The sequence below is a fragment of the Gigantopelta aegis genome, chromosome 4 (genome assembly GCF_016097555.1).
Source record: "Gigantopelta aegis isolate Gae_Host chromosome 4, Gae_host_genome, whole genome shotgun sequence".
Lineage (NCBI taxonomy): Eukaryota > Metazoa > Mollusca > Gastropoda > Neomphalida > Peltospiridae > Gigantopelta > Gigantopelta aegis.
This window is the reverse complement of record NC_054702.1, coordinates 69,427,264-69,441,798: the sequence shown is the minus strand read 5'-3', so window position 1 is coordinate 69,441,798 and position 14,535 is coordinate 69,427,264. Positions and strand designations below refer to the sequence as shown.

The 14,535-nt window shown below is 32.8% G+C and overlaps 1 protein-coding gene across 3 annotated transcripts in view; it reads right to left on the bottom strand.

The window, feature by feature from the left end:
* LOC121372220 overlaps positions 1-14,535 on the bottom strand; it is a 48,604-nt gene that overhangs the window by 5,495 nt on the left and 28,574 nt on the right. For 2 of the 3 annotated variants that reach the window (XM_041498506.1, XM_041498508.1), the window contains 10 exons: positions 13,284-13,309; positions 12,366-12,506; positions 11,511-11,606; positions 10,990-11,054; positions 10,288-10,434; positions 7,212-7,298; positions 4,604-4,694; positions 3,290-3,379; positions 1,690-1,864; positions 530-615 (listed from right to left, as the gene is read on the bottom strand). In XM_041498506.1, the coding sequence (XP_041354440.1) occupies positions 530-615; positions 1,690-1,864; positions 3,290-3,379; positions 4,604-4,694; positions 7,212-7,298; positions 10,288-10,434; positions 10,990-11,054; positions 11,511-11,606; positions 12,366-12,506; positions 13,284-13,309 (1,004 nt within the window). The remainder of the gene's footprint in view (positions 1-529; positions 616-1,689; positions 1,865-3,289; positions 3,380-4,603; positions 4,695-7,211; positions 7,299-10,287; positions 10,435-10,989; positions 11,055-11,510; positions 11,607-12,365; positions 12,507-13,283; positions 13,310-14,535) is intronic. The other variant, XM_041498507.1, reaches the window with a different exon arrangement.

Sequence of the window (14,535 nt, the reverse complement as noted above, 5' to 3'; positions counted from 1 at the left end):
AACGCAAAATTAATAAGCACGCAATTTTCCCCCAGTTTACAGTATACATTTGAAATGCCAGTTGTTTAGTGTTGCTTAGCTTTGGAGTTGGTCATTTTAATTTATATTGAACATATCAGTTAGGCTTTTACTATCAGTAATTTATCTATGAAATCCTTAATAGGAATAGTCATATATGAAACACACACACCCAAAATAAAATAAAAAAGAAAGAAGAAAAAATAATTTTAACAGTTAAAATATTAATGTAAAAGGACATGATGTTCTAAAAACAAGAAGAAGACTGATTTTAGAACCAACCTCAGAAAAATTTTAATATTAAAAAGTGTACATAAAAGATTTCTCTTTGCTAATCAGTAGTACTAGTGGAAGTTCATACAATGGCAGCAGATTTTCTCTTTAACACTAAACAATTAATGTGCTGGACAGATAGCACAGGTGAAATGAAAAAAAAAATCAATGATATGACTTTTATCAAAATAACTACACATTTAACATTATAGAAAATGTAAAACCGTGAAACTCTCACCCATCCATGTCTGTGTCTAGCCGCTCAAATGTTTGTCTCAGCTCATCTTTCTCATTTTCAGGAACAGAAGTTACTAGTTCACTTCCCTAGAAAAGATTTACTTAACATAAAACAGAGTATGTAAAAACAGATTCCCAGTATGTTAGTATTTATACATTTGGTATATATAATATGTGAAGTCACAAATAACATTCCTGGCCTGATAGTACATACATATTTACACATGGGGTATTTAGAGAATAACTAGCGAGCTAGGAGGAATTATGAATTATCTGTCACGAGTGAATGAATGTTGTAAACCTGAGCCTTTGGCGAGGGTTTTACAACATTCATTCACGAGGAACAGATAATTCGTAACTCCTTGTAGCGAGTTGGTTATTCTCTTTATTACCCATCGTCAATTTTAACTGATTTTTAATGTAAAAATTCCTCTGCAGTCTACAACAAAGCCATCAGCCATTACGTCATATAATCTTACATGCATTACATGATGTAATGAAAGTGACATCATAGCATAACGGCATTCTTTTTACAGCCAGATGTAACATTATACGAATGAAAGTGAAGTTCCAGCCACGGCAAGCAACCAACCAAAGGCCGTGATTTTTAAGCCAGCCAATCAGTGGCTATAAAAGCAATCTGCACACTGTGCAGAGATCGAAAAAATATTACCCATATATTTGAGCCCATACATGTATGGGTAATAATTCCGAATATCTCATCTCTAGATTAAAATACTTTTTTTCTCATAGATGGGTGTCCTGGTATTATGTCATGTACAAATTATATACAAGTCATTAGTTTAGTTTTTAATATTCTTCCAATAAAAGACAAATCAACTGGATTCTAACTGTTTCTCAGTATGTGTGATTTGCCTTTTTTTACTGTTTTATGGAAAAATGTTTTGGTAATAATTTTTGTCACTTTTTAATATGCATATAGCAATTAACTATTTAAGTTACAATTTTAAAATGTAACTTAAACGTGTTTTGTGAAGAAAAAAAAAATATATAATCATATTTTATTTATGATATACATAAATAAAATATGATTATATATATTTTTTATTTTGCACTGTGTGTTTTGAAGGTTTTCAATAAAAACATTAATTTAAAAAAAGATGTTACTTGAAGGTTATGTCTAACAGATCACTTTCTCACCTTCAAAGGATGCAGATTGACAGGTTTGACTGGACTACTGCCCTGTCGACTGTATAACGGTGAGGTCGATGTTCGTGTGGGTTCCACCGCGGTTGTAGGTGGAGCGACGGGGGTATGTTTTTCTAGACTGGCCTTGGTCTTCTCAGTGTCAGTCTTCAGTTTTCTCTCTGGACCACTAGGAAACAACATGGAATAATGAACACTGACATATTTCAACTACACTCAACAAAATTAATTAAGGGCCCATGCATAGACAATTTAGTCACTTTGCTCTCGGGACCACTATGAGACAACATGGAATAATAAACACTGTCATGGTTAGACTATATTCAACAAAATTAATTAAGAGCCAGTACATATTTTGATCAGTTTGCTCTCAGGTCCGCTACAAATGAATACTGCCATAATAACACTATACTCAACAAAATTACGGTAAGTACTGGCCAGTAGATATCTGGGTCAGTGTTTTGCTAGTGTCATATTATGACAACAAGCTTTGATCACAGATGATTTCTAAAATTGGTTAGAGGAAATTCTGACCAAAAAAAGTAAAGTTTGTTTTATTTAATGACGCCACTAGAGCACATTGATTTTTAATCTTATCATCGGCTATTGGACGTCAAACATATGGCCATTCTGACACTATTTTTAGAGGAAACCCGCTGTCGCCACATAGGCTACTCTTTTTTACGACAGACAGCAAGGGATCTTTTATTTGCACTTCCCACAGGCAGGATAGCACAAACCATGGCCTTTGTTGAACCAGTTATGGATCACTGGTCGGTGCAAGTGGTTTACACTTACCCATTGAGCCTTGCGGAGCACTCACTCAGGGTTTGGAGTTGGTATCTGGATTAAAAATCCCATGCCTCGACTGGGATCCGAACCCAGTACCTACCAGCCTGTAGACCGATGGCCTGCCACGACGCCACCGAGGCCGATAAATTCTGACCAATGATGAAGGCAAAAATTATGGATGTGGTCATTTTTTCGTATTTTGTACCATACATAAAGAAAAATGGTAAAAATATATACTGGCTCTTAATTAATTTTGTTCAATATATAGTTTCATGTAATATCTATATATCTTTTTCTCAATATGTTTGCCAATTGAAATTAAATTCTATGAATCAGAACGTTAAAACACAATAATGTTCTGATAAAAAATAATAGCGATCAGCAACATCAGAAACATTAGTACTTGGGCTGTACTAAGTCTTATACTTATTTAGATCACTAAAATGTAAATATAAATATCTTAAAACCTGAAGAAAAAAATCGAATTGACCACTGCTGAGAAACTAAATATATTTTGGATAGAAACTGGAATAAAATCAAAATGATATCTCTTGATTTAAAGGTATTTGCTCAGTGGCATAAGAAGGTGCCAAAAGTGGGGGCACTTTTATATTTACTCACTTCTACACTATTATAAGGCAAATATGAAGCAAAATATCTGAAAAATGGGGGGCATATGCCCCCCTCGCAACCCTGTTTCCTACGCCAGTTATGTTTTAATCAATCAACTAAAGAATACATGCTATTAATTGTTTTATTTGAACATTTCGTACATGTATAAAATGAACAAAAAGGAACCTACCCATTTGTTGGTTGTTTCTGTTTGTTATCCGGCATGTGTATTTCAACACGGTCTTTGGAGTCCACTCGCGTCAAATTCTGTTCGTTCATGCTGTCAAAGAAAAATTTTTCAAGTCAATATGTACTCTATATGGCTGGAATGTCATCTATCATTTATAATTGCCTTTTTTTTTTTTTTTTTTCTAAGGACATGCTTGAACAAAATACATGTTTTGTTTCTAAAGATGTTTAGAATGCAGTTTATATTAATATGACATTGCCTTAAACACAAAGTTAAAAAAGTCTGGATTGTTCAATGACATCACTAAAGCACACTGATTTATAAATCATCAGCTGATTTATAAATCATCAGCTATTGGATGTCAAACATTTGTTTCCATTAGTAGCAAGGGATCTTTTATATGAAGAGTTCAGGCGCAAAACACGATATAAACCATTTTCTTTCTAGTTTTTAGTTAAAGCCATTATTGTAGGTCAGTGAGGGCTAATCGAAGGCCTGCCAATTTGCTGCAAAACATGATTGATCCGTATGAAATTGTATTGGATAAATCCCGGGTTTTTTTTTTATCAAATCACTTTTACTGAAAATGAAAAATGGATATATCGCGTTTTGCGCCTAAACTCTTCATATGCATCATCCCACAGACATGATAGCACATACCATGACCTTTGACATACCGTGGTGCACTAGATGGAACGAAAAATAACCCAATGAGTCCACCGACAGGGATCGATCCTAGACCAATCATGCTTCAGGTGGTCACTTTAATACAGGGTTACATTCCGAGTCCATCTTAAATACAGGTACAATATCTATATAATGGATTACATCCATGACACTGACCATCATTGTTTCAGCATTCATTTTGTCATTTCAAAAACAAAAATCTCATAACATATTAATCTACTTATTTTATAAAACATAAATAATAAAATTAAGTATGTTTTTGTTTTGTTTTGTTTAACAACACCACTAGAGCACATTGATTTATTAATCATCACCTATTGGATGATTTGGTAATTTTGACATATAGTCTTATAGAGGAAACCTGCTACATTTTTCCATTAGTAGCAAGGAATCTTTTATATGCACCATCCCACAGACAGGATAGCACATGTATATCACAGCCTTTGATATACCAGTCATGGTGCACTAGCTGGAATGAGAAATAGTCCAATGAGTCCACCAATGGGGATTGATCCCAAACTGACCGTGCATCAAGCGAGCGCTTTAAAATTAGGTATTAAGCAAGATGACATTCAGTAATGTTGGTGATCTCTCTTTCTTGCCACCCTACATGTACTGTTTGCTTACATTTGGTTCTGGTCCGCCACCCAGACTGACGGGTCCCTGCTGCCGTCCACACTGTGCACCTTACTCGCTTTTGTCATGTCATGTTTCAGTCCTGTATTAAATAAAAACATTATCTTTAAAAAAAAAACAATTCAGTCAAGCATAAAAGTAAAAATGTGCAAGAGTTACTTCCCTTTTATTAAGATGTACTAGTATTATTTCAAAGAAATTCTGCCAGATAACAGATCATATTTCCTTATTCTATCCTGTATTATTTTCATGTCCAACTTTCCCATCCTAAACAGGTTATTGAGGATTGTAGATTATGTACCGAAGACAAAATACTTAAAGTCAATAAAATTTACTATCATGGTATACATTTGTTCAGTAGGTTTTTTAAACATCAAACAAATTATTACATTGAAAATGTTTCTTGAGTAAACAAACAATTTGATCCATTAAAAAATGTAATACTGGTGCATACATCAAGTAGCTGGGGAAAAAAGAACTAAAACAACAACCCCACATTCACCTCCAACCCTAATTGTACTAATAATAATACTGCAATTAAGAATATCAAAAATACTAAAATGGTACTGGGTATTGGTATACAAACCAAGTACCTGAACCCAATAGCTTACCCACAGCACCAGTAATGGTGGCTGAACTCAGTGACAGTGACAACTATATATGTATGCAGAATCCTATACAAGGCTAATTGAAATTCATTTTGTGAAATTGGGAAGCAATCTCTGCTTCTGACCATTTTAATCTGGAAGCAAATGCTAGAAATGCAGACACAGTTCTAGATCATTTGTATTAAAACAAACTTTACTCTCATTTTATGTAAATTTAAAATAATCATATTATAAAAAATTCTTTTTACAATATCTGTATTATCTATATTTAATACTGGTCATCCTAATGTTGACATAGCTGACCCTGATTTTTTAATCCTAATACATTGTGTAGTTATACAATGCTTTAAGACAGAAAGCAAAACCTGTTTTGTGAAACTGATTATCAAAGAGCAATATGACCTGCATTCATCCAGCTGTTTTCATCGACGTTTGCAAACCTTTTTGACTGGTTCCTGAAGTGGTAACTCAGTTTATTGTTTTACAATATCTCTATCTGTATTATGCAATTTAATAGTGGTCATCCTAATGTTGACATAGTGTTGCATAAAAACCAGTACAATGAACATTATCAATATTAGCAAAAACTGGTGTATTTGGAGTGGAATTTGCCTCTTGCTCTCTGTCAGTTTCAAGTCTTGCTACAGTAGTCATGATCTTGATTACTGGAATTCAGAGTAACTGATTGTAGATAACACACCATACTGCATACTGGTTACCATCCTTCCCAGTATTAATCCAGCCACCAAATGTTAGTGTCACCATCGCATTACCAGTAAGAACCATATTAGTAGTTTTTAAACTCGACTCAAGCCAAAAACACAGAATATATATAGTACAGGATCTGCAGAGGTCATCATCTAGAAGGGTTACAGGATTTCATGCAGGGTTTCATTATATTAATATTAATTATCTACTTATAACATGTTTGATCTTGTCCTTTAAGTGAATGATTTTGACCATCTAAAGTCTATAATCTGTATATCTGAAATGACCATTTGTGAAGAAGGCACACACACAAAATAAAAGCATCCATAAACCAACCCACTGATAAAAATTTCAAGTAAAAAACAGGAACAGGAAATCAGGAAATTGTAGACAGAACAGTATCAATTTGAGTTCACGTTTATTTATATTAATATAGAACACAAATTCAGAGGAATTAAATGTCTCGACTACCATAAAATGTTTTCAGAGCACTGTGATGAAAATCCATAGGTGCAACTATACACCAAGTTTTATTGATGTAGGACTTATAGTTTGTGAGAAACTAATCTAAACATGAAACTTTAATGCTAAATAGAGAATAATACACGAGTGGCCGTTAGATACCATTTATTTCATAGTTGTTTTAAAATGTATCCAACAAGGGAAAGCAAGTTTAATACATTTTTAAACAACGAGTTGTGAGATAAATGGTATCTGACGGACACGAATGTATTATTCTATTTCTTACATATCCTCAAAAACCAGGTTTTAAGCAAATTTTAACATCTTTTTTGACTAAACATTATTTACAACCGTTACACTTGTAGCTAACTTACACGTCACAGACACATGATTGTCAGGTTAATTATACATCACAGTGTAATCTCTTTCCACCGTTTTGTTTTTCATTGGCTGTATGGCACTGGTGACCTGGTCATCATCTAGGAGCAGCCAGTCGTAAGTCTTGCAATTGTTATAAAAAATAATGCATGGTGTTCTCACCAACGGTGTGTAAGAAACTTTAATACAAAAGTTGATGCTGCTGCCATCAGAAAAATAATATCTGTATCACACCTTTTTACTTCATAAAGGTGAGACAAAAAGGACAAAAAAGACAATAGCTGATTAACTAGGCATACATTTGAATAGGTTAAAGGCTTAATGTTGCAAGTCACAGCCTGTGTTATTAACCTTCACCAGACTACCTGCATTTAGTTGCATATAGAGTTTACAACAAGCTAGCAAGAACCCATCACATCTAAATACAATCACGCATGTCCTACTACGGGGGAGATTCAGTCTGGCCTGCAATATTGTCACAGTTCGTCTTTCATTTGATAATAGGATAGGTGGTCCAATTCCTATAGCACCTGTGTATGAAAGAAATTTAACATTAACATCGGGGAATCACATGGTCCATACACTTTGTTATGAACCAAACTCTATGACTGTCAGTGATGATCTATCAATGACCTTTTATTCAGATTTTCAAGTGGTTTTTTCTGTCATGAGCGACAAAATCTGAAAAGATCACAATGATCTCATGTGAATTGCTTAACTCTTCTTGTGTTTTTATAAGACAATGTTGACCCGAGTTATTAGCAATGTAAAATATGTTTAGCAATTACAGCTTTTTTTTACAGTGAACATTATTTGCAACTTTTTGCTTAGATAATCAGTTTTGATAAATCCAACATGCTTGTGTTTTGTAAGCAACTCAAAATTAATTTTATGCCAAACTCAAATGAAATTCAACCAATGTTTATTTGACATAACTTTCCATGATTCAACTAAAATATTTCATGATTTTCCAGGATCTCCATGACTATGAACCTTGAATCATTATCTATGTTAAGGATATATGGAGTATTTCATATTAGTTCTACCTTTAGTTCATCATTCGTTTGGATACACAAACAACAAGAAAGGAACAGTCTGACAAATCCATGATATCATGAATTCATGAATCACTGACAAGTGTTCACAAAATGCAGAATGAATCAGATGGATAGAACTGTGCATGCAAGACCATTAGGTTGGAAGAACACTCTTCTAATTCCCTGTTTTAGACAAAAGTCTCTAGCAAAGTGTGAGGTTGTGTTGATTCCAGGCATTGTTGAATAGTTCTCTGATGGAAGCATGTCAAACATTACCCACACCCAATCTTCTAAGACTGGCCTGACAATTCAAATGACAAAACCATTAGCTTATGGCATCCACTCATGACTTATCTAATGATGATATTAGGTCTTTGATGAACCAAAGGAGAAAATTACATTGGGACAATAAATCCAGTTCCTGCAATCTTTTTGCCAAAGGTCAAAGTCTTATTTGTTTAACTAGACCATTAGAGCATATTGATTAATTAATCACCAGCTATTGGACGTCTGACATTAATTATCAGTTACTGGATGTCAAACATGTGGTAGTTATAACACACAGTCTTTGGATGAAACCTGCTACATTTTTCCATGGATCACTAACTGGGGTGGGAAAACCCCAATAGGTTGACATACAACATTTGATCCTATGACTCAACCAACTGAGGTCATCTACCATTTGAGATAAATCCCATCCTTTACCAAAGATCATGAACAGGAACAGTTTGAATTAAATAACATGAAAATATGGACAACTTTCATTTCTGATGAATATTAAGTGTATTCTACCTAAGCAGTGGTCAGCATAAAAAGCACGGACTATAGATGTCAAGTCCATTGTTTTGATCAAAACTGTGTGTACAGGTTGTTAAAATATCTCCTTTTCAAATAATCTCCACTGGAGCCAGAACTAAGCAAAAATACCCGTTTCATTTACCCATTACGTTGATATCAAACATCATGAATTTTAAGTCACATATTTAGTAAGAAAGATATAAAACTTTTTTCTTTTTTTTTCCACAACCATATCTATTACAGCCAACACAAAATGAAAAGATAGAAAAAACAACATGTCTATTACAGCCAAGATAAAATGAAAAGAGAGAAAAAACATGTCTATTACAGCCAAGTCTAAATGAAAAGAGAGAAAAAACCCATGTCTATTACAGCCACTTTGAGACTAAATGAAGAGAGAAAAAACACAGTCTATTACAGCCAAGTCTAAATGAAAAGAGAAAAGCATGTCTATTACAGCCAAGACTAAATGAAAAGAGAAAAACAGGTCTACAGCCAAGAATAAATGAAAAGAGAAAAACATGTCTATTACAGCCAAGACTAAATGAAAAGAGAAAAACATGTCTTTTACAGCCAAGACTAAATGAAAGGAGAAAAAAAACATTTCTATTACAGCGAAGACTAAATGAAAAGAGAAAAACATGTCTATTACAGACAAGTCTAAATGAAAAGAGAGAAAAACAACATGTCTATTACAGCCACTTTGAGACTAAATGAAGAGAGAAAAAACAGTCTATTACAGCTAAGTCTAAATGAAAAGAGAAAAACATGTCTATTACAGCCAAGACTAAATGAAAAGAGAAAAACAGGTCTATTACAGCCAAGAATAAATGAAAAGAGAAAAACATGTCTATTACAGCCAAGACTAAATGAAAAGAGAAAAACATGTCTTTTACAGCCAAGACTAAATGAAAACAGAGAAAAACATGTCTATTACAGCCAAGACTAAATGAAAGGAGAAAAAAAACATTTCTGTTACAGCGAAGACTAAATGAAAAGAGAAAAACATGTCTATTACAGACAAGTCTAAATGAAAAGAAAAAAACATGTCTATTACAGCCAAGACTAAATGAAAAGAGAGAAAAAACATGTCTATTACAGCCAAGACTAAATGAAAAGAGAAAAAACATGTCTATTACAGCCAAGTCTAATGAAAAGAGATAAAAAAACATGTCTATTACAGCCACTTTGAGACTAAATGAAAAGAGAAAAAACGTGTCTATTACAGCCAACACTAAATGAAAAGAGAGAAGAACGAGTCTATTACAGCCAAGACAAAAAATGAATAGAGAGAAAAACGTGTCTATTACAGCCAAGACTAAATGAAAAGAGAGAAGAACGAGTCTATTACAGCCAAGACAAAAAATGAATAGAGAGAAAAACGTGTCTATTACAGCCAAGACTAAATGAAAAGAGAAAAGAACGAGTCTATTACAGCCAAGATAAAAAATTAAATGATGGGAAAAAAAACATGTCTATTACAGCCAAGTTCATTATTTGTATGTCACACATTGTAAACATGGGTGTCATTTTTGGTGACACTTATTGCAAGCAAGACATCAGTATATACCTCCCCATAAAACCAAATCTCAAGCTTGCTATATATCATATCATATCAAAGCAACTAGAACTACACACACTAATGGACAGATAAATGTTCCTTTAAAGGTAGATCTGTGTTTACCTGTGTCGTATCTCTCATTAATGCCTGGTACAACCCTCCTGGGGTTCAGGGAGGATCCAGTAGAGTAAGGGTGTTGTGAAGATTGTCGTTTCATTGAATGCAAATCCAAAAGCTGAGAGCGGTACATGTGAGGAGCAGACATTGTTTCTGTTTCAAGAAAAACATTAAATACCTGAGGTTATTTGTGTCTGACATTATAATAATTATAAACACATTAATAAATTAAAACAATTACAAAACATTATGTCAATGGAGTATGGGAGGATTTTTTCTCTAATAAATAGCACAAAATTGAATAAGACCACTACCACCACCACTAGCACCCCCCAAAAAACAAACAAAAAACCCCAAACAAACTTTCACCCACAAATATGTTATTTAACTGCATCAGTTAAATGAATATTTGTAAAATCTACCTTCAAACAAAATTGAAAGTTATGTGATAAATATGGAAAGGCATTAATATAAGCAAGTATTTGTTCACCATTCCCATTAAAAAAAAAATATATATATATATATATGCTTATAAAAAAACATAATAAATAACATTTGTCATTATTGTCATTATAAGAAATATCAATTTGGGCCATTAATGTTTTATTTGTCTTACAAAAGGCTAGACAAATACAGATTAATACCACTTTAATTAATATTTCACTTATTTAAAAATACTTGTAACAAACCCTCTATGCATCTGCTTACCATAGTCATCACTGTCACTGTCTAAGACTGACAATGAACCTCTTGGCTTGATAGAAGCATGGTTTCTTCAAATAAAAATAAACAGAATTGTTGAATATTATGGTACAAGTCAGATTTGTAATCACGCAAAGATATGTAAAATATATTCAACATATTTTATTTTCTTAAATTTTAATTATTAAGTGTGTTGTTCCCATTTTGCTAACAGTAAGTCTAAATAATAAAAATAATTAGTAATGCTATTCAGTAAAAACAATTCTATGCTAAATCCCAATCTATTAGTTTTGTAATGAGCAACGTATTTTATTTATTATACTTCTTAACAATAGTATATTGAAAAGAAAAAAACTAAAAGAATGTGTGAACAAAATAAATTGAATTTACAAGGTCAGTCAAAATACAACAAACAAATTTATTTTCATGTAATAAAATACATGTATGAGTTTTGACACGTTATTATATGTAGTTATAAATAGCAAGTTTAGTTTATTGTTTATTGTTTATTGTATGTGAGTTCTTACAGAGGTAGATGGATTCCTCGCCCCAGATACAAGTCTCTGGCATGTCGCGGTAAGACTAGAGCCTTCAGCTTGTTCACCTCACGCTGAATATCAAACCTAAACAGTAACAAAACAAGTCACATTCACTCATACAGAATTAATAATGATAATAACCCTATACACAATAACAGAGAGGGGATGTCTAGTAACCAGAAGGTAAACATTATTTGGTGCCTCACCTCCATACCGAAAGTATAACCTCAACTTTACATATTCCTTGTTTTGAAGAAATGGATGGCAAACTAGAACTGCAAAAGATCATTATAAATGTAAATTGAGTGTCATTAAACTTGGTGTTGGATGATAGTTCTACAAAATTGTAACTAGAAGAATTGTTTTGTATTTCTGCAGCTACACATTCAACCTTCCTTCTTCAGAATACTGCAAATTGTTTTAAAAGCAGACTTTGGCAGAAAACGAAATTAATTTATGATTTTACATTTAGCTATACACCAAGAGAGCAAAACAACAGAATAGTCTACAAGTGAAGTTCAGTATTAAAACTAGCAATGTGTTCATAAAATACTGATGCCTAAAATGTCTGCATTGATGAACAGTAGGCTAGATATACTTGTACATGTATGTTGGGACATAGATGGAAGGAAGGGACAAAAAGCCTAATTTATGCAAAATATAAGCATGTTATACCTTTATGTGGAGAGTAATACACAAATATTTCCATTATTCCATTTTATTTCAAATTCTATATAAAAAAGAATACCAAACACAATAAGATTAACAGACAACTGACTAACATAATTTTACAAATCACCATTTAACACGTTTATATGCAGGAATTGGTCATTTTGGTCCTACCTTTCTTCCATTTCAATTTTCTTGCCGCCCATAACCAGGTTGAGCTGAGCTCGGTGGGGGACCACTTCATGTCTTCTTCTCGAGCCTCGTAATTTTTCCATGTAATTTAGTTCGGCCAGTAAGCGGTCTCGCTGACTCATGCTAAGCAAGAAAAAGAAGTAATTAAGAATCTCATTTATACCATCAATATTAAACAGAAAAGTAAGTCTCATTTACCTCATTAATATTAATAAAAAAAATAGTCTGCTTTACACCATCAATATTAATAGAAAAATAGTCTCGTTTACACCATCAATATTAACAGAAAATAGTCTGCTTTATACCATCAATATTAACAGAAAAATAGTCTGCTTTACACCATCAATATTAACAGTAAAATAGTCTGCTTTACACCATCAATATTAATAGAAAAATAGTCTGCTTTACACCATCAATATTAACAGAAAAATAGTCTGCTTTACACCATCAATATTAACAGAAAAATAGTCTGCTTTACACCATCAATATTAACAGTAAAATAGTCTGCTTTACACCATCAATATTAATACAAAAATAGTCTCATTTACACCACCAATAAACAGTAAAATAGTCTCATTTACACCTTTATTATTAAACAGAAAAATAGTCTCATTTACACCATCAATATTAACAGAAAAATAGTCTGCTTTACACCATCAATATTAATACAAAAATAGTCTCATTTACACCATCAATAAACAGTAAAATAGTCTCATTTACACCATTAATATTAACAGAAAAATAGTCTCATTTACACCATCAATATTAATACAAAAATAGTCTCATTTACACCATCAATATTAAACACAAATAAAGTCTCATCTACACCATGAATATTCAACAGAAAAATAGTCTCATCTACACCATCAATATTAAACAGAAATATGTATGGTTACTCACCCATCAAATGGCCTTACAGTGTCCCACTGAAAGAAAACAAATATGTGTTACAAGTGTAAGTGGCGGGTACTCGGGTCTGAGTCTAGTTTGACCCTCGAGTACTTGAGTCCAATATCATACACATTATATTTGTTTTACTATGATGTGCCATTCTTTGGTATCATTTGGATGCAGTCACTAGTCTAGGTGAAATTACATGAGCTTATTTAACTAATTATGCATGCATTATGAAATATTATTATAAGATGGGGAGATAATACTGCATATTCTACTATTATACTCTACTACTACTACTACAATTACTACTACTTCAACAACGACTTCTATAACTATATACAGTAGTAGTAGTAGTAGTAGTACTTCTACTATTATACTCTACTCTAATATTACTACTACTATTGTATATAGTTATAAACGTAGTAGTATAGCAGAGTATAGTAGTAGAAGTAGTAGTTAATTTTGTAGTGATAGTTGTAGTATTTAGTAGCATCATCATTGTCATTATTATACCAATATCAATACACAATCTGATGTTATACATTATAGCTATCAATGCAGGTGTTTGTTATCTAATGACCAGCCATGAATACCTGTGAATATACCAATCATACCTGTGAATATACCAATCAAAGCTGTCACTATACCAATCATACCTGTGAATATACCAATCATACCTGTCACTATACAATTAAACCTGTGAATATACCAATCATACCTGTGAGAATATACCAATCATACCTGTGAATATATCAATCATACCTGTGAATATATCAATCATACCTGTGAATATACCAATCATACCTGTGAATATACCTATCACACCTGTGAATAGACCAATCATACCTGTGAATATACCTATCACACCTGTGAATATACCAATCATACCTGTGAATATACCTATCATACCTGTGAATATACCAATCATACCTGTGAATATACCTATCACACCTGTGAATATACCTATCATACCTGTGAATAGACCAATCATACCTGTGAATAGACCAATCATACCTGTGAATATATCAATCATACCTGTGAATAGACCAATCATACCTGAGAATAGACCAATCATACCTGTGAATAGACCAATCATACATGGGAATATATCAATCATACCTGTGAATATACCAATCATACCTGTGAATATACCTATCATACCTGTAAATATAGCAATCATACCTGTGAATATACCAATCATACCTGTGAATATACCTATCATACCTGTGAATATACCTATCATACCTGTGAATAG